This window comes from Pseudophryne corroboree, chromosome 5 (assembly GCF_028390025.1).
Source record: "Pseudophryne corroboree isolate aPseCor3 chromosome 5, aPseCor3.hap2, whole genome shotgun sequence".
NCBI classification, from domain to species: Eukaryota; Metazoa; Chordata; class Amphibia; order Anura; family Myobatrachidae; genus Pseudophryne; species Pseudophryne corroboree.
Window position 1 is genome coordinate 443,952,396 of NC_086448.1, and position 20,337 is coordinate 443,972,732.

Consider the following 20,337-nt stretch of genomic DNA (forward strand, 5'->3'; position numbering starts at 1 on the left):
TTAATCAACCTATTGTGGTGCCAGTGGCTACTGGCACTTTGGCTGAGGAAAAGTCTCTGGATGTCGTCAGAGCTTTGAAAATTTACGTTGCCAGAACGGCTCCAGTTAGAAAAAACAGAGTCTCTGTTTGTGCTATATGCTCCCAATAAACTTGGGTATCCTGCTTCCAAGCAGACCATTGCCAGCTGGATATGTCACACGATTCAGCAGGCTCATTCCACGGCAAGTTTGCCGTTAAACCTAAATCGGTAAAGGCCCATTCCACTAGAAAGGTGGGCTCGTCCTGGGCGGCTGCCCGGGGTGTCTCGGCATTACAACTTTGCCGAGCAGCTACTTGGTCGGGGTCAAACACGTTTGCTAAGTTTTACAAGTTTGATACCTTGGCCGATGAAGACCTAAAGTTTGGTCAATCGGTGCTGCAGAGTCGTCCGCACTCTCCCGCCCGTTCTAGATCTTTGGTATGATCCCATGGTTCTTTTGGTGTCCCCAACATCCTCAAGGACGTAATAGAAAACAGGATTTTAATACCTACCGGTAAATCCTTTTCTATAAATCCGTAGAGGATGTTGGGCGCCCGTCCCAGTACGTACTGTATCTGCAGTTTAGTTCTGGTTACACACATATTGTGTTATGGTTTCTTCAGCTTGTTGCTGAATTTTGTTCATGTCCGTTGGCATGTGTTCAGTTGAATGCCATGTTATTCGGCATGTTTATGGCGTGAGCTGGTATGATGCTCACCTTGTTTAAGTCCTTTCCTCAAAATGTCCATCTCTCCGGGCACAGTTCCAAACGGAGTCTGGGGTGGGATATAGAGGGAGGAGCCCCTTTGAAAGTCTTAAAGTGCCCATGTCTCCTGCGGATCAGTCTATATCCCATGGTTCTTTTGGTGTCCCCAACATCCTCTACGGACTTATAGAAAAGGATTTACTGGTAGGTATTAAAATCCTGTTTAAGTTTTTTTTTTATGTGAAAGCAGCTATTGTTGTGCTTTAACCCCTGAAGGTTTTCCCACCCCTGTGATGTAATTTATCCACATTTGCGGTTATCACATTCCAACATGAATAGTAAAGATCTTTTTTTATGCAGTGCCCCTGTGATCGTGCTAAGCAAAAAAAGGACCCCTCACTTTAAGAAATTTGGGTCCTACTCCACTATTTCTGGGTCCCATCACATATAATGGGGGGTGAGGCCAGGCAAGAAGGGGTTTAGGGGCAGGCAGTGCTGGGGTTATAGTGGTGGCAAGGGTAGATAAAAGTTTGGGCAATACTGGGGCAAAGGAGGAGGTTGGGGGCAGGCAATACTAGGAGCAGTGATGGGGGTAGGGAGGGGGGGTAAGGGTGGTTAGCATTAGGGATGTTGAATGGTGTTACGGGCACTGTGGGGGGTGTGTGTGTGTGTGTGTGTGTGTATATGTATGTATATATATATATGTTGGGCACTGTGTGGTCATGAAGGGTATATAATGAGCACAGTAGGTATGGAGGGTATTGTGGGATGTGTATGCTGGGCTCTGGGGGGGGGGGGGGGGGTTGTACCATCTGGGTATGGTGAGTATTATAGGCACTGTGGTGGGTGTACATATGCTAGGCACTGTGTGGTCATGAAGGGTGTATAATGAGCACTGTGTTGGTATGGAGGGTATTATAGGATTATAGGCACTGCGGGGAGTGTACATATGCTGGGGACTGTGGGCATGAAGGGTGTATAATGAGCACTGTGTGGGTATGAAGGGTATTATAGGCACTTTGCGGGGTGTTTATATGCAGTGCATGGTGTGGGTATGAAGGGTGTATGATGAGCACTGTGTGAGTATGGAATGTGTTATGGGCACTGTGGGGGTGTACCATTTGGGTATGGAGGGTATTATAAGCACTGTGTGTGTGTGTGTGCGCTGTGCACCCTGTGGGCATAAAGGATGTATAACGAGCACTGTGTGGGTATGGAGGGTGGTATGGGCACTGTGGAGGGGGGGGGGGGTGTACATATGCTGTGCATTGTGTGGGTAGGGAGGGTGTTATGGGCACTGTGGGGTGTGTATGCTGGGCACTGCAGGGGTGTACCATTTGGGTATGGAGGGTATTATAAGCACTGTGTGGGGCGGGGGGGGATATGCAGTGCACCCTGTGGGTATGAAGGGTGTATGTGGGTATGGAGGGTGTTATGGGCACTGTGGGTGTGTACATATGCTGGGCACTCAGGGGATGTAGTTATGCTGGGCACCGTGTGGGGATGCATATGTTGGACACTGTGGGTAGATGTATGTTGTACACTATGGGGGTACTGGGGATGTGTATGTTTGGCAGTGTGGGGTATGAGCGGAGTGTATGATGGGCACTGCCCCAACACCACCATTTGCACAGTTACCTGCCTACTCTCTCCCTCAGCTGCTTACAAGCACAACCACATACAGCCAGAGATGCTGTCAGTACATGCAATGGGTGAGTGGGACTTGCTGCTCACAAGTGACACTTCTACCCATCGTGTAACAAACACAACTGAGTACAGTCTCCCTGCCCCTCATGGGTGTGCCGTATCTCTGTCGTCGCGTTGTTCCCGGCTGCCAGTAAGCTCCGGAAGTCGGAGGCAGAGATCCTTACCCGATGCAGCGTCTCTGCCATCTTCCCAGCAAGCACCAGCAGGAATCAAATCAAGTCCTGCCGTGCAGTCTCTGGAGCAGCACGTTGGCGGGTAGGGAGGAGGGACGTCTGATTGGAAGAGGAGATGCTGCTGGCAGCGATTGGATGAACAGACATGCAATCAGGAACTGTATTAGTCGAGGCGCACAGGGCAGTGAGAGACTACGCGTCCTGCTGGACTTGCTCATTTTTAAAAATAGAGTCCCTCACTGCCTGTAGCGTGCAAAAATGCGCTATAGCGTGTATTTTGCAATCACTGAATGCCCACACAAATTTTACCTTTCTATTTTTCTTTTTTCAGAAGACTGTAATTTCAGAAAATACCATTGCTTTTTCTTGTTCATTCTAACACGACAAATAACATTTGAACTAAAATGGCTAAAAAAGTGTGTTTTATTGAAATTTTAAGAAAGTGAACCAAAAGCAAATGTGTTTTTTTTTTAATACTGCTAATAAATGTTGTTGTTGTTATTATCATTGTTTATGTATATGGCGCCACGAATTCTGCAGCGCTTAACAAAGTACATAAACAAATGAGCAAAACAAGAAAATGTAGGACAACTGCATGGTATACAAACACTTCTGCATCAGGGGACATGACACTGAAATAAACATCAGGGTGGCAGAAACTGAGGGTTAGGTGCTGTGGTAGGGAATATGGGGTAGAATGATGATAGGATTCGTAAGAGAAGGAATGCACATGAGGGAAGACGGTCCTGCTCGTGAGAGCTTACATTCTAAAGGGGAGGTGCAGACAGACAGGGGTCACTCAGACCGGGTCCCGTAGGTTTTCATAAATATACACCAGAAAATAATAATACACTTTCAATTTATTTTTGCAAATTTCCACGATCTCGATGTAAATAATACTGTTGTAGGAATAATATCCCAACGAATGAAGACCCACCTTTTTATTTCAACTAGGAGACCTACTATATTAAATTGGGACCCCTTTTTATTGATAATATGGGGGAGATGTGTGTTACATGCTTGATTTTTTTTTATTTGTGTATGTGTGCTGTTAAAGTCATTTCTTGGTGATCACAATACAATAAATACTAAGAGGACACATAATTTGAAAGAAATTACCCTCTTTCAAACAAATACCCCATGTGTGTGCCAGTATAATAGAGTTTGTCCCTCCAGCTTTTGGGGGGAAAATATTTTATGTAACGTTGGCTGACATTGTCTGGTGATCAATGACTGCTACAGTTGTCAATGTTTGCTTACAAGCCTGTGCACTGTAACTAATGTTTTTCTTTTCTTTTTCATGTTGATTTGTATCTTAAAGAAAAAGAAAAATGAAAACACCAGTAAGTATTTCAGTTATATCTGGCCAAGTTGCATGTTGTGCAATATCATTTTGTCACAAACTCCATAAAAAATAAAACAACAATCTGTATTTGCAAACCTCCTAATGTATTTTATTTCTTGCTTTTGGGGACAGTGGAATCATTGGGGTATAGTGATGGTTTTAGAAGTGTGGAGTTTTTAAATCTGAAACTTTTATGTAGCTTTAGCTTTGGTTGTATTTATTTTATGCTACTTTCATCAATTTTAGGATTCTGCAGAGCAGCCTTAGACATACAGATGGGTCCACCGTTATCTTGAGTAGTTTTTTGTGCCTAGTCACATCATGACTTATTAGCATAAACCCTTCATCTATTGTTCTCAACTGCAATACAATACAGACGCCTGTGCAAGGCCTGGATTGGAGCTGAATCTCCTTTGCCGGAGCCCTGATCTTGTCACTAGGGCCTTTGGGAGATTGGGGTCGCAGCCATGATGGCTGTAACCAGGACTACGCTGCAATTTGAGGAGTATGCCTCTTGGTAGGGTGCGGATTTCCTAGTTTGTTCAATAGATCCACTTTGTCCTTACGTCACGTATTGACCAGATTATACCGGTTCATGTGTTCGCATCCAAAGATAAATTGATTCACACTGCTTCCATTGAGCTAATCAGTGCTTAATTAGCTGTGGGACATCTTTAATGTTAATTGCCCAACAATAAGATGGTAGGGAACTATGGCATTTTTTTACTTTCCTAAATTCCTCATCTTTGTTTGGATGCACTGAATCCACATGTTCTTGTTCCTAGTTACATTTGTTGGTTGTTATAGGAGGATGGATTTTTTTTTTCTTTTTAGTTTGTGCATCTACAGATGCGTCCTCATACAAGATGAAGCGTGAGATGCCTGTGCTGATTAATTTGATATGACACTTGTGCATTGTGAGTCTGTATACAGAGCAGAACAGAACTTGTATTGGAAAAAAGCTACAGCTGCTACATTGTAGCATTTCATATACAGACTCCGTCACACAGATATATAATTGTCATATATATTAATCAGCACAGTCTCCATGTGCTTTCTAGTCCCAGTGCATTGTGACTAAGACACATTTTTTGCAAAAAAGATGTCTGATGCTAGCAGACTGTTACGCGACCTGTCGTGCCAAGAGGGGCTGTTTGACAAGACTGCAGCAAAGATGTATGAGGACTTAGTCTGGGGGTGCGTAAAAAATAGCGTGGTGATTTCTATCCTGTAATTGAATAGCAGAATCCTGCACCGCATTTTTTTTTTTCCAGAATTTCCTGCTCTCAATTGAATTCTCCGCATATTGGGGGTTATTCCGAGTTGATCGCTAGCTGCTGTTCGCAGCACAGCGATCAGGCTAAAAATCGGCACTTCTGCGTATGGTGCGCACGCGCGACGTACTTTCACACACAACTATCCAATTTCACACAAGGTCTAGCGACGCTTTTCAGTCGCACTGTTGTTCATTGAATGAATGATAGGAAGTGGGTGTTTCTGGGTGGTAACTGGCCGTTTTCCGGGAGTGTGCTAAAAAAAACGCAGGCGTGTCAGGTAAAAACGCAGGCGGGCACTGCCTGGGGAAACGGGGAAGTGGCTAGTCAAATGCAGGGCGTGTTTGTGACGTCAAACCAGGAACCAAACTGTCTGAAGTGATCGCAAGGAAGGAGTAGATCCGCAGCTACTCTGAAACTGCTTGAAAAATGTCAACACTATTCTGCTCACCTTTCGGTCGCACTTCTGCTAAGCTAAGATACACTCCCAGAGGGCGGCGGCTTAGCGTTTGCACTGCTGCTAAAAGCAGCTAGCGAGCGATTAACTTGGAATGAGGGCCATACTCCCCACCACACAATTCCCTGGTTGAGATTTGAAGTCGTCCGCAGCTCTGTGAGGTTTTGATACTAACCACTGTGTCACTCTTCTGCCCATTGTCCAAAACTGTAGATAGCTAGCAAAATGGAAGTGAGGCATTAGTTCATATTTTGTTCACAATTTTAAGTCTGCTACCCACATGGGTGGTCTTCAGTATGCCGACTGACGGGATCCCGGCGCACAGTATAACGGCGCCGGAATCCCGACAGCCGGCATACCGACACTTATTCTCCCTCGTGGGGGTCCATGACCCCCCTGGAGGGAGAATAAAACAGCGTGGCGCGCCCGCAAGGGGCTCATTTGCGCTCGCCACACTGTCGGTAAGCCGGCGGTCGGGCTCCCGGTGCCGGTATGCTGGCTGCCGGTAGCCCGGCCGCCGGCATACCATACTGAACCACCCACATCATAGGTCCTCAAATTTCTGCCTTGAATTTTAATTTTGGTAGCTATATGCACATTTGAAAAAGTAAGAACAATAGTCTTTATTTCTCTAACGTCCTAGTGGATGCTGGGGACTCCGTAAGGCCCATGGGGAATAGGCGGGCTCCGCAGGAGACTGGGCACTCTAAGAAAGATTTAGTACTACTGGTGTGCACTGGCTCCTCCCTCTATGCCCCTCCTCCAGACCTCAGTTAGAATCTGTGCCCGGCCAGAGCTGGGTGCTTTTAGTGAGCTCTCCTGAGCTTGCTAATAAGAAAGTATTTTAGTTAGGTTTTTTATTTTCAGAGAGCTTCTGCTGGCAACAGACTCTCTGCTACGTGGGGCTGAGGGGAGAGAAGCAAACCTACTAACTGCGGCTAGGTTGCGCTTCTTAGGCTACTGGACACCATTAGCTCCAGAGGGATCGAACACAGGACCTGACCTTGTCGTCCATTCCCGGAGCCGCGCCGCCGTCCCCCTCGCAGAGCCAGAAGTCAGAAGCCAGCGGGTTGAAGCAAGAAGACGTCAAAATCGGCGGCAGAAGACTCCTGTCTTCATATGAGGTAGCGCACAGCACTGCAGCTGTGCGCCATTGCGCCCACACTAACCCACACACTCCGGTCACTGTAGGGTGCAGGGCGCAGGGGGGTGGGCGTGGCGCCCTGGGCAGGAATTGATTACCTCCTGGCAAAAAGCAGCATATATACAGTTGGACACTGTTATATGCATGAGCCCCCGCCATTAATTTTGCACAAAATAGCAGGAGAAGCCCGCCGCTGAGGGGGCGGGGCCTTCTTCCTCAGCACTCACAGCGCCATTTTCTCTCCACAGCTCCGCTGAGAGGAAGCTCCCCAGGCTCTCCCCTGCAGAAGCACGATAGAGAGGGTGAAAAAGAGAGGGGGGGCACATAAATTTGGCGTAAAAACAATATATACAGCAGCTACTGGGTTAACACTAAGTTACTGTGTGAATCCTGGGTCATATAGCGCTGGGGTGTGTGCTGGCATACTCTCTCTGTCTCTCCAAAGGGCCTTATGGGGGAACTGTCTTCAAATAGAGCATCCCCTGTGTGTGTTGTGTGTTGGTACGTGTGTGTCGACATGTCTGAGGTAAATGGCTCCCCCAAGGAGGAGATAGAGCAAATATGTGTGTGAGAGGGTGTCTCCGTCGACAACACCGACACCTGTTTGGATATGTGTAAGTGCTGAGGTGAATTTATTGCACAAAAGATTAGAGAACAGACAGGAAATCTACCCATGTCTGTCCCTATGTCACAGAGACCTTCAGAGTCTCACAATGCTCACTATCCAAAATAATAAACACTGATATCGACACGGAGTTTGACTCCAGTGTCGACTACGATAATGCAAAGTTACAGCCGAAATGGCTGAAAGGTATTCAATATATGATTATTGTAATAAAAGATGATTTGCATATCACTGATGACTCATTTGTCCCTGACACAAGGGTACACATGTTAAGGGGAAGAAAGCTGAGGTAAATTTTCCTCCTCTCACGAGGAAAAAGAGCGGGAATCTCCAGACAAGAGACTGCAGCTTCCCACAAAAAATTCTCAGGCAGTATCCTTTCCCCACTAGGGCCAGGATGTGATGGGAATCTTCCCCTAGGGTGTCACGTTTGCACAGAAGGTAGCACTAGCTATTCTCAGGGATCCTGCAGATAGCGTGCACATTCTAGTACACTACTCAGACCGGCGATTGTGTCGGCATGGGTTTATAGCGCTGTGGCAGCGTGGACAGGTACCTTATCAGCAGATATTGAGACCCTAGTATGTATGTATGTATGTATATATGTATGTGTATGTATATATATATATATATATATAGAGAGAGAGAGATATAGAGATATATATATATATATATATATAGAGATATATATGTATATATATATGTATGTATATATGTGTGTGTGTGTGTATATATATATATATATATATATATATATATATATATATACATATATATATATATATATATATATATATATATATATATACACACACACACACATACAACCCGGTATGGCGGCACTCAGATATCAGTCACGTCTCAAGGCAGAAGTACAACGTTTCGGAGAACTTTATTCACACTCCGTCACCGTTGTACTTCTGCCTTGAGACGTGACTGATATCTGAGTGCCGCCATACCGGGTTGTATATTGTGGGCCTTATTTAGGTTCCTTGGAGGGCACCGGAGCAGATGTTTTCTGTAATGGGAGTGCTGCCCCGACTGTGGACGTGTATATATATATATATATATATATATATATATATATATATATATATATATATATATATATATATATATATATATATATATATATATATATATATATATATATATATATATAGAGAGAGAGAGATATAGAGATATATATATATATATATATATAGAGAGAGAGAGAGAGAGAGAGAGATATAGATATATATATATATATATATATATATATATATATAGAGAGAGATATAAAGATATATATATATATATATATATATATATATAGAGATAGATATATATATATATATATATATATATATTAAAGATGCTGTCTTACGAGATAGATATATATATATATATATATATATATCCAAAAAATGGTCGCACTCACATCTTCAAAGGAGACAACGACTGGGGTGATCACTCCAGAATGCAAAGGCATTCAAATTATAGAACAGACAGTAGAGGCACTCTCCAGAATTCATAAAGATGCAAAAAGGTGAATTTATTTATACGTTACACAATACACTCGAATGGTATTCCTTGATATGTCCTCAAGCGCTTTCGGCCCACAGAGGGCCTTCCTCAGGAGGCAGTATGTAATAATTCCATCAGAACATAAGACCAAACACAGGGTCTACCCGGATATCCAGCAGTAAGCTGGGTTATGCCTGACAGGCTCTATATACACCAGTGATCAATTAGAATTTGGCGCTAAACACGCCCCTAATATGACCTCATATCAAATGCGACATAATTATACAAACTAACATCTAAAGCAATCAGTACAAAATAAATACCAAAATTTCCCAACCAAGAAGGGGTAATGCAGGACACACTTATACTTAGCGGCCAGGCTCCATGTGACACAAGTGGGCAAAGCCCGTCCGTTGTAAACACTAATAGCGGACATTCCCCGTCCACAGCTGCTGAGTACAGACGGACCGCAGTGACGTGCGTAACTAGGCAACAAGCCGCACTTCCTGTCTGTGAAACGCACGTGTCACAAAGACGGAAGTAAAGCTGGAACGCATATCGGAACTCTCTTAGACAGAATAAAGACATCCAGTCTGTCAAATCCAAGTAAATTCTGAATTAATTCACTCCAATACGGAATCTATATTAAATAACATGGGACCTAGCCAGTTTAGTGTGTACCTCATTCCCCGGTGTAAAGAGCCAATCAGCTGCAGTTAAAAACCCCAAAGTTAAAGATAATAAACACACAATATACAAACCATAAGGGAATATACAAAAAATACACAAAAGAATTTAGTATTGATCAGACCATACAATGGGTACCCACTATTGCTGTATTATCTCTATGCAAAACTTGATATATAAATAAATAAATAGGATACCTCTTCATACAAAGATGAAGAAAATCTTATGATCCAATTAGTGGGTAACCCCAGTCGACCAATATTAAATCAAAAAAAACAAAAGAAACAGCCTATAGGTGTCGGTCAAAAGCACTTTTGATACATATCTTCCCGTATAGATGTTTGTTTTAAAAAAATATCTTTGATTAGGGGTAGTGATATGCTCTGACCGACACCTATAGGTATATGTATATACATATGTAGGAATTTTTATTGTCTGGATATGTGGTGATTATGATATTTTATAGCTAAGGCTGTTTCTTTTGTTTTTTTTGATTTAATATTGGTCGACTGGGGTTACCCACTAATTGGATCATAAGATTTTCTTCATCTTTGTATGAAGAGGTATCCTATTTATTTATTTATATATCAAGTTTTGCATAGAGATAATACAGCAATAGTGGGTACCCATTGTATGGTCTGATCAATACTAAATTCTTTTGTGTATTTTTTGTATATTCCCTTATGGTTTGTATATTGTGTGTTTATTATCTTTAACTTTGGGGTTTTTAACTGCAGCTGATTGGCTCTTTACACCGGGGAATGAGGTACACACTAAACTGGCTAGGTCCCATGTTATTTAATATAGATTCCGTATTGGAGTGAATTAATTCAGAATTTACTTGGATTTGACAGACTGGATGTCTTTATTCTGTCTAAGAGAGTTCCGATATGCGTTCCAGCTTTACTTCCGTCTTTGTGACACGTGCGTTTCACAGACAGGAAGTGCGGCTTGTTGCCTAGTTACGCACGTCACTGCGGTCCGTCTGTACTCAGCAGCTGTGGACGGGGAATGTCCGCTATTAGTGTTTACAACGGACGGGCTTTGCCCACTTGTGTCACATGGAGCCTGGCCGCTAAGTATAAGTGTGTCCTGCATTACCCCTTCTTGGTTGGGAAATTTTGGTATTTATTTTGTACTGATTGCTTTAGATGTTAGTTTGTATAATTATGTCGCATTTGATATGAGGTCATATTAGGGGCGTGTTTAGCGCCAAATTCTAATTGATCACTGGTGTATATAGAGCCTGTCAGGCATAACCCAGCTTACTGCTGGATATCCGGGTAGACCCTGTGTTTGGTCTTATGTTCTGATGGAATTATTACATACTGCCTCCTGAGGAAGGCCCTCTGTGGGCCGAAAGCGCTTGAGGACATATCAAGGAATACCATTCGAGTGTATTGTGTAACGTATAAATAAATTCACCTTTTTGCATCTTTATGAATTCTGGAGAGTGCCTCTACTGTCTGTTCTATATATATATATATATATATATATATATATATATATATATATATATATATATATATATATATATATATAAAACATGCCCAAAGAGACATGAGTATACTGGGTCCTAGAGTCAAAGCTATGTCGATTTCTGCTTGACGTGTCCTGTAGAATGTGCAATGGACAGATGATGCCGACTTAAGAGGCATATGGAAGGCTGAGGATTGTGTGGAGAAGGGTTCACGGACCTGGTCTCCACAGCTATAGCTGGTAATTCTGATATTTTGCCTTATATTCCTGCACAGCCTAGGAAAGCACGACATTATCAAATGCAGCCTTTCGAATAAAGAAACAAGAAAGTCCGAGGTGCGTCCTTTCTTGCCAGAGGCGGGGGCAGAGGAAAGAAGCTGCACAACACAGCTAGTTCCCAGGAACAGAAGTCCTCCCCGGCCTCTACAAAGATCCACCGCATGTCGCTGGGACTCCACAGGCGGAGCTAGGCCCGGTGGGGGCACGCCTTTGTAAGTTCAGCCACAAGTGGGTTCACTCCCTGTTAGATCCCTGGGCCCCTGGGCAATAGATATTGTGTCTCAGGGATACAAGCTGAGATGCCCCTTCACAGACGGCCCTGCCGGCTTTCCCCCACGAGAGGGAAACAGTGTTAACTGCAATTCACTAATTGTATCTTCAACAGGTGGTGGTCAAGGTTCCCCTCCTTCAACAAGGAGGGGGTTATTATTCGACCATGTTGTAGTACCGAAACCAGATGGTTCGGTCGGACCCATATTGAATTTAAAATCCCTGAACATATACCTGAAAAGGATCAAGTTCAAGATGGAATCGCTAAGAGCCGTTATTGCAAGCCTGAAAGGGGGAGATTTTATGGTGACTCGGGACATAAAGGATGCATACCTTCATTTCCCCATTTATCCACCTCATCAGGCGTACCTCAGAATTGCGGTACGGGATTGTCATTACCAATTTCAGACGTTGCCGTTTGGTCTCTCCACGGCCTTGAGAATATTCACCAAGGTAATGGCGGAAATGATGTAGCTCCTGCGGAAGCAAGGTGTCACTATTATCACGTACTTAGACGATCTCCTCATAAAAGCGAGATCAAGAGAGCAGTTGCTGAACAGCGTATCACTTTCTCTGGAAGTGTAACGGCAACACGGCTGGATTCTATATATTCCAAAGTCGCAGTTGGTTCTTACAGCTCATCTGCCTCCTCTTGGCATGATCCTAGACACAGACCAGAAAAGGGTTTATCTCCCGATAGAGAGAGCTCAGGAGCTCGTGACACTGGTCAGGAATCTATTAAAACCAAAACAGGTGTCAGTGCATCACTGCACTCGAGTCCTGGGAAGGAGGGTGGCATCATGCGAGGCCATTCCCTTCGGCAGGTTCCATACGAGGACCTTCCAATGGGACTTACTGGACAAGTGGTCCGGAACACATCTTCAGATGCATCGGTTAATCACCCTATCCCCCAGAGCCAGGGTGTCTCTCCTGTGGTGGCTGCAGAGTGCTCACCTTCTCGAAGGTCGCAGATTCGGCATTCAGGACTGGGTCCTGGTGACCACGGATGCAAGCCTCCGAGGGTGGGGGGCAGTCGCACAGGGAAGATATTTCCAAGGGCTGTGGTCAAGACAGGAAACTTGCCTTCACATCACAACTGGGAAGCAGACTTCCTCAGCAGGCACGACCTCCACCCGGGAGAGTGGGGACTTCATCAAGAAGTCTTCGCGCAGCTTGTAGGTCGGTAGGAACTGCCACAGGTGGACATGATGGCATCCCGCCTCAACAAAAAGCTACAGAGGTATTACGCCAGGTCAAGAGACTCTCAGGCGATAGCTGTAGACGCACTGGTGACACCGTGGATGTTCCAGTCGGTTTATGTGTTTCCTCCTTTTCCTCTCTTACCCAAGGTGCTGAGAATCATAAGGAAAAGAGGAGTGAGAACAATACTCGTTATTCCGGATTGGCCAAGAAGGACTTGGTATCCAGAGCTGCAAGAAATGCTCACAGAGGACCCATGGCCTCTGCCTCTAGGGCAGGATCTGTTGCAGCAGGGACCTTGTATGTTCCAAGACTTACCGCAGCTGCGTTTGACGGCATGGCGGTTGGACGCCGGATCCTAGTAGAAAAGAGGGATTCCGGATGAGGTTATTCCTACGCTGATAAGGGCTAGGAAGGGCGTGACGGCTAAACATTATCACCGTATACGGCGAAAATATGTTGCTGGGTGTGAGGCCAGGAATGCCTCTACAGAGGAAGTCCAGCTGGGCCGTTTCCTTCACTTCCTACAGTCGGGAGTGACTTTGGGCCTAGAATTGGGGTCCATTAAGGTCCAGATTTCGGCCCGATCCATTTTCTTTCATACAAAAACTAGCTTCTCTACCTGAAGTTCAGACGTTTGTAAAGGGAGTGCTGCATATTCAGACCCTTTTTTGTGCCACCAGTGGCACCTTGGGATCTTAACGTGGTGTTGAGTTTCTTGAAAACTCACTGGTTTGAGCCACTTAAGACCGTGGAGTTAAAATATCTCACGTGGAAAGTGGGTCAAAAATTGGCAGCTTTGTCATGTAAAAGCCCCTATCTGGTTTTCCATATGGACAGGACAGAATTACGGACTCGTCCGCAATTTCTGCCAAAGGTGGTGTCATCTTTTCAGGTGAACCAACCTATTGTGGTGCCTGCGGCTACTCGTGACTTGGAGGATTCCAAGTTACTAGATGTAGTCAGGGCTTTGAAGATTTATGTAGCCAGATCGGCTGGAGTCAGGAAACCTGACTCGCTGTTTATCCTGTATGCATCCAACAAGCTGGGTGCTCCTGCTTCAAAGCAAACTAAAGCTCGCTGGATCTGTAACACGATTTAGCAGGCTCATTCTGCGGCTGGCTTGCCGCCTCCAAAATCAGTAAAAGCCCATTCCACAAGGAAGGTGGGCTCTTCTTGGGCGGCTGCCCGAGGGGTCTCGGCATTACAGCTTTGCCGAGCAGCTACTTGGTCGTATTCAAACACTTTTGCAAAGTTCTACAAGTTTGATACCCTGGCTGAGGAGGACCTTGTGTTTGCTCATTCGGTGCTGCAGAGTCATCCGCACTCTCCCGCCCGTTTGGGAGCTTTGGTATAATCTCCATGGTCCTTACGGAGTCCCCAGCATCCACTAGGACATTAGAGAAAATAAAATTTTACTCACCGGTAAATCTATTTCTCGTAGCCCGTAGTGGATGCTGGGCGCCCGTCCCAAGTGCGGACTTCTTCTGCAATACTTGTATATAGTTATTGCTTAAATAAGGGAAATGTTATGGTTGCATCAGGTTTGTCTGATGCTCTGTTGTTGTTAATACTGTTGACTGGGTATGTTATCACAAGTTATACGGTGTGATTGGTGTGGCTGGTATGAGTCTTACCCTGGATTCCAAAATCCTTTCCTTGTAATGTCAGCTCTTCCGGGCATAGTTTCCTTAACTGAGGTCTGGAGGAGGGGCATAGAGGGAGGAGCCAGTGCACATCAGTAGTACTAAATCTTTCTTAGAGTGCCCTGTCTCCTGCGGAGCCCGCCTATTCCCCATGGTCCTTACGGAGTCCCCAGCATCCACTACGGACTACGAGAAATAGATTTACCGGTGAGTAAAATCTTATTTTTGCATATATATGATAAAGTATATTGGCTGGGTGTAAATGCACTAATGCCGCAGGTGGCGTCTTCTGTAAATAGATCCCTTCTGTGATCCGCTGCTGCATCTGTGGACGCAGCATTGTATCATCTGCGAAAACATCAGCCATCTGAGTCACCCTCAGGTTGGAAGACACACACTGTCCTTAACACGCCACAGTTGTCAGGAATGCTGCCTAGTGCCACCCTTCCCCCACCCCTAAGCGGCCACATTCTGTTAATCAGGCTGCGTCTTAAGGGGCATGGCATGCGACAATGCAGGACACATTCTGCATATGCTTCATCCTCCTGCCATCGGTGTTGTACACAAACCATCAAATCTGTGTACAACACTGAATCAGGCCTCATAGTTCATGTGGCTTCTCTTTCTCTCCCTTTCCCTAACTCCTACTGTGTTGTCTCTGTGTCCCACCCCACCTTAGTTATCTCTACACTAACTCTCGGTGATGAATAATAATCACTGTGATGACCACCTCACATCCCCCTTCAGTGCCCCTCATAACTCCCCATAATCCCATCGGACAACCCCACATGCCCCTTACATGGCCATCAGTCTGTCCTTAAGGAGTCATATCAGTGTAACATCTCATTGGAGCAGATTCGGAGTCTCACGCATTGCCTATACTGACAGAGTTAAGCAAGTTTCAGTGGTGCAAAACCGATGGTGGCGGGTATCTCAGTCCTTACACATTCATACGCACTGATGTACACCAGGGAAGGACTTTGTAGTGAGATTTACATAAAGTCACTGATGGGTGAAGCCAGTAGATGCAGCCACGGATGTTTCAGCATCCACCACTGAATCAGACCCAGTGTCCTTTTATCAGTATAGCTTCAGACAGCAAAAAACATAATAAATATGAGGACTTAGCAAAGTTTTAAATGAAGAAGTTATATAAATTGGGTACTTTAGCCCCGAAGGGATTAAATACCAATTTTAATCTGAAATGTTCATACATACTGGGATATTCAATTACCCCGACTTGGTGTTGGGTGTAATGTATCGCAGTCGGGGGCTATCTAATTAGCCCCAATAAGCCAGCACGTGTCGCGGCTTCTCAGGTATTTTGTTTCACCTGCCTCCGGCAGGCGAAGCATAATCCCCGATAAAAGCCCCGTTTTCATCCGAAAATGGGGCAATTTCACCCGAAAACACAAAGGTTTCACTGAACCTGTGTGTTTACGGGTGTAAATGCACGTTTTACCGGCCGAGCTAATTGAATATCCCGACCGCAGCACCCATAGAAACATCGGGAGTTTTTACTCCTGATGTCTCTTTGGGGCAAATTGAATATCCCTAATAGTATAATCCCCCTTTTTTTTTTTTTTTTTTAATGCATCAACGTTTTGCATAGATAAAACTAAATCTAAGGTATTCACAGTGAGTGTTGTACATTTAGATCACTGTACAACATTAATGTTGAACGTCCAGTTTGCGTTCTGGGGTAATTTCTGTTATGCGTTCCACCTACCAAATTAATGTTGGATTTATGGACAGTTTCAAGTTTAATCTATATTTCTCTGACGTCCTAGTGGATGCTGGGAACTCCGTAAGGACCATGGGGATTAGCGGCTCCGCAGGAGACTGGGCACAAAAGTAAAAGCTTTAGGACTACCTGGTGTGCACTGGCTCCTCCCCCCATGACCCTCCTCCAAGCCTCAGTTAGATTTTTGTGCCGGGCCGAGAAGGGTGCACACTAGGGGCTCTCCTGAGCTTCTTAGTGAAAGTTTAGTTTTAGGTTTTTTATTTTCAGTGAGACCTGCTGGCAACAGGCTCACTGCATCGAGGGACTAAGGGGAGAAGAAGCGAACTCGCCTGCGTGCAGAGTGGATTGGGCTTCTTAGGCTACTGGACACCATTAGCTCCAGAGGGACCGAACACAGGCCCAGCCTCGGAGCTCGGTCCCAGAGCCGCGCCGCCGGCCCCCTTACAGAGCCAGAAGCAAGAAGAGGTCCGGAAAAATCGGCGGCAGAAGACATCCTGTCTTCACCAAGGTAGCGCACAACACTGCAGCTGTGCGCCATTGCTTCTCAGCACACTTCACACTTCGGTCACTGAGGGTGCAGGGCGCTAGGGGGGGGGCGCCCTGAGCAGCAATAAAAACACCTTGGCTGGTGAAAATACATCACATATAGCCCCCAGGGCTATATGGATGAATTTTAACCCCTGCCAGATTCCACAGAAAAACGGGAGAAAAGGCCGCCGAGAAGGGGGCGGAGCCTATCTCCTCAGCACACTGGCGCCATTTTCTCTCACAGCTCCGTTGGAGGGAAGCTCCCTGGCTCTCCCCTGCAGTTACTACACTACAGAAAGGGGTTAAAAAAGAGAGGGGGGCACTAATTAGGCGCAGTATAACAATACAGCAGCTATAAGGGGAAAAACACTTATATAAGGTTATCCCTGTATATATATATAGCGCTCTGGTGTGTGCTGGCATACTCTCCCTCTGTCTCCCCAAAGGGCTAGTGGGGTCCTGTCCTCTATCAGAGCATTCCCTGTGTGTGTGCTGTGTGTCGGTACGTTGTGTCGACATGTATGAGGAGGAAAATGAGGTGGAGGCGGAGCAATTGCCTGTAACAGAGATGTCACCCCCTAGGGAGTCGACACCTGAGTGGATGAGCTTATGGAAGGAATTATGTGACAGTGTCGGCTCTTTACAAAAGATTGATGACATGAGACAGCCGGCGACTCAGCCTGTGCCTGTCCAGGTGTCTCAAAAGCCATCTGGGGCTCTAAAACGCCCGTTACCGCAGATGGCAGATACAGACGCCGACACGGATACTGACTCCAGTGTCGACGATTAAGAGACGAATGTGACTTCCAGGAGGGCCACACGTTACATGATTGAGGCTATGGAAAATGTTTTTACACATTTTTGATAATACCAGTACCACTAAAAAGGGTATTAGGTTGGGTGAGAAAAAACTGCCTGTAGTTTTTCCTGCATCTGAGGAATTAAATGAAGTGTGTGATGATGCGTGGGTTTCCCCCGATAAAAACTGTTAATTCCTAAAAAGTTATTAGCATCATACCCCTTCCCGCCAGAGGATAGGGCACGTTGGGAAACACCCCTTAGGGTGAATAAAGCGCTCACACGCTTGTCTAAACAGGTGGCACTACCGTCCCCGGATATGGCCGCCCTTAAGGAACCTGCGGACAGAAAGCAGTAAAATATCCTAAAATGTATATACACTCACACGGGTGTGATACTGCGACCAGCAATCGCCTCAGCCTGGATGTGCAGTGCTGGGGTGGCTTGGTCGGATTCCCTGACTGACAATATTGATACCCTAGATAGGGACAGTATATTACTAACTATAGAGCATTTAAAAGATGCATTTCTATATATGCGTGATGCACAGAGGGATATTTGCCGACTGGCATCAAGAGTAAGTGCGCTGTCCATCTCTGCCAGAAGAGGGTTATGGACAAGACAGTGGTCAGGTGATGATGATTCCAAAAGGCATATGGAAGTATCGCCTTATAAAAGGGAGGAGTTATTTGGGGTAGGTCTAACAGACCTGGTGGCCACTGGAAAATCCACATTTTTACCCCAGGTAGCTTCTCAACCTAAGAAGACGCCGTATTATCAGGCGCAGTCCTTTCGACCCCCTAAGGACAAGCGGGCAAAAGGCGCCTCATTTCTGCCCCGTGGCAGAGGGAGAGGAAAAAGGCTGCAGCACGGTGGGGGCCCGTCTCAAGAAATTCGAGACGTCTCCCCCTCGCCGTTTCATAAAGTCTGCTTTACCGACGTCTCCCTCAGACAGGGAGACAGTATTGCAAGCCATTCACAGGCTGTATTCCCAGCAGGTGATAATCAAGGTACCCCTCCTGCAACAGGGAAAGGGGTACTATTCCACACTATTTGTGGTACCGAAGCCGGACGGCTCGGTGAGACCAATTTTAAATCTAAAATCCTTGAACACTTACATACAAAGGTTCAAATTCAAGATGGAGTCACTCAGAGCAGTGATTGCAAACCTGGAAGAAGGGGACTATATGGTCTCTCTGAACATCAAAGATGCTTACCTACATGTCCCAATTTACCCTTCTCCAAGGGTACCTCAGGTTTGTGGTACAGAACTGTCACTATCCGTTTCAGACGCTGCCGTTTGGATTGTCCACGGCACCCCGGGTCTTTACCAAGGTAATGGCCGAAATGATGATACTCCTTCGAAAGAAGGGAGTTTTAGTTATCCCTTACTTGGACGATTTCCTGATAAGGGCAAGATCCAGGGAACAGTTGGAAGTCGGGGTAGCACTATCTCAGATAGTGCTGCGGTAGCACGGTTGGATTCTCAATATTCCAAAATCGCAGCTGATCCCGACGACACGCCTTCTATTCCTAGGGATGATCCTGGACACAGTCCGGCAAAAGGTGTTTTCTCCCGGAGGAGAAAGCCAGGGAGTTATCCGAACTAGTCAGAAACCTCCTAAAACCAGGCCAAGTGTCAGTGCATCAGTGCACAAGGGTCCTGGGAAAAATGGTGGCTTCCTACGAAGCAATTCCATTCGGCAGATTCCACGCAAGAACTTTCCAGTGGGACCTGCTGGACAAATGGTCCGGATCGCATCTTCAGATGCATCAGCGGATAACCCTGTCACCAAAGACAAGGGTGTCTCTCCTGTGGTGGTTGCAGAGTGCTCATCTTCTAGAGGGCCGCAGATTTGGCATTCAGGACTGGGTCCTGGTGACCACGGATGCCAGCCTGAGAGGCTGGGGAGCAGTCACACAGGGAAGAAATTTCCAGGGCTTGTGGTCAAGCCTGGAGACATCACTTCACATAAATATTTTGGAGCTAAGGGCCATTTTCAATGCCCTAAGCCAAGCAAGACCTCTGCTTCAAGGTCAGCCGGTGCTGATCCAGTCGGACAATATCACGGCAGTCGCCCACGTAAACAGACGGGGCGGCACAGGAGGCAGGAGGGCAATGGCAGAAACTGCAGGGATTTTTTGCTGGGCGGAAAATCATGTGATAGCACTGTCAGCAGTGTTCATTCCGGGAGTGGACAACTGGGAAGCAGACTTCCTCAGCAGGCACGACCTCCACCCGGGAGAGTGGGGACTTCACCCAGAAGTCTTCCACATGATTGTAAACCATTGGGAAAAACCAAAGGTGGACATGATGGCGTCCCGCCTAAACAAAAAATTGGACAGGTATTGCGCCAGATCAAGGGACCCTCAGGCAATAGCTGTGGACGCTCTGGTAACACCGTGGGTGTACCAGTCAGTGTATGTGTTCCCTCCTCTTCCTCTCATACCAAAAGTACTGAGAATTATAAGATGGAGGGGAGTAAGAACTATACTCGTGGCTCCGGATTGGCCAAGAAGGACTTGGTACCCGGAACTTCAAGAGATGCTCACAGAGGACCCGTGGCCTCTGCCTCTAAGAAAGGACCTGCTTCAGCAGCGACCCTGTCTGTTCCAGGACTTACCGCGGCTGCGTTTGACGGCATGGCGGTTGAACGCCGGATCCTGAAGGAAAAAAGCATTCCGGATGAAGTCATCCCTACCCTGATCAAAGCCAGGAAGGATGTAACCGTGCAGCATTATCACCGTA

At 45.9% G+C, this 20,337-nt stretch overlaps 1 protein-coding gene across 2 annotated transcripts in view; it reads left to right on the forward strand.

Annotated features, from left to right (window-relative positions):
- Positions 1 to 20,337, forward strand: part of LOC134927842 (uncharacterized) — a 457,379-nt gene that overhangs the window by 103,529 nt on the left and 333,513 nt on the right. For both annotated transcript variants that reach the window (XM_063922900.1, XM_063922899.1), the window contains exon 3: positions 3,928 to 3,949. In XM_063922900.1, the coding sequence (XP_063778970.1) occupies positions 3,928 to 3,949 (22 nt within the window). The remainder of the gene's footprint in view (positions 1 to 3,927; positions 3,950 to 20,337) is intronic.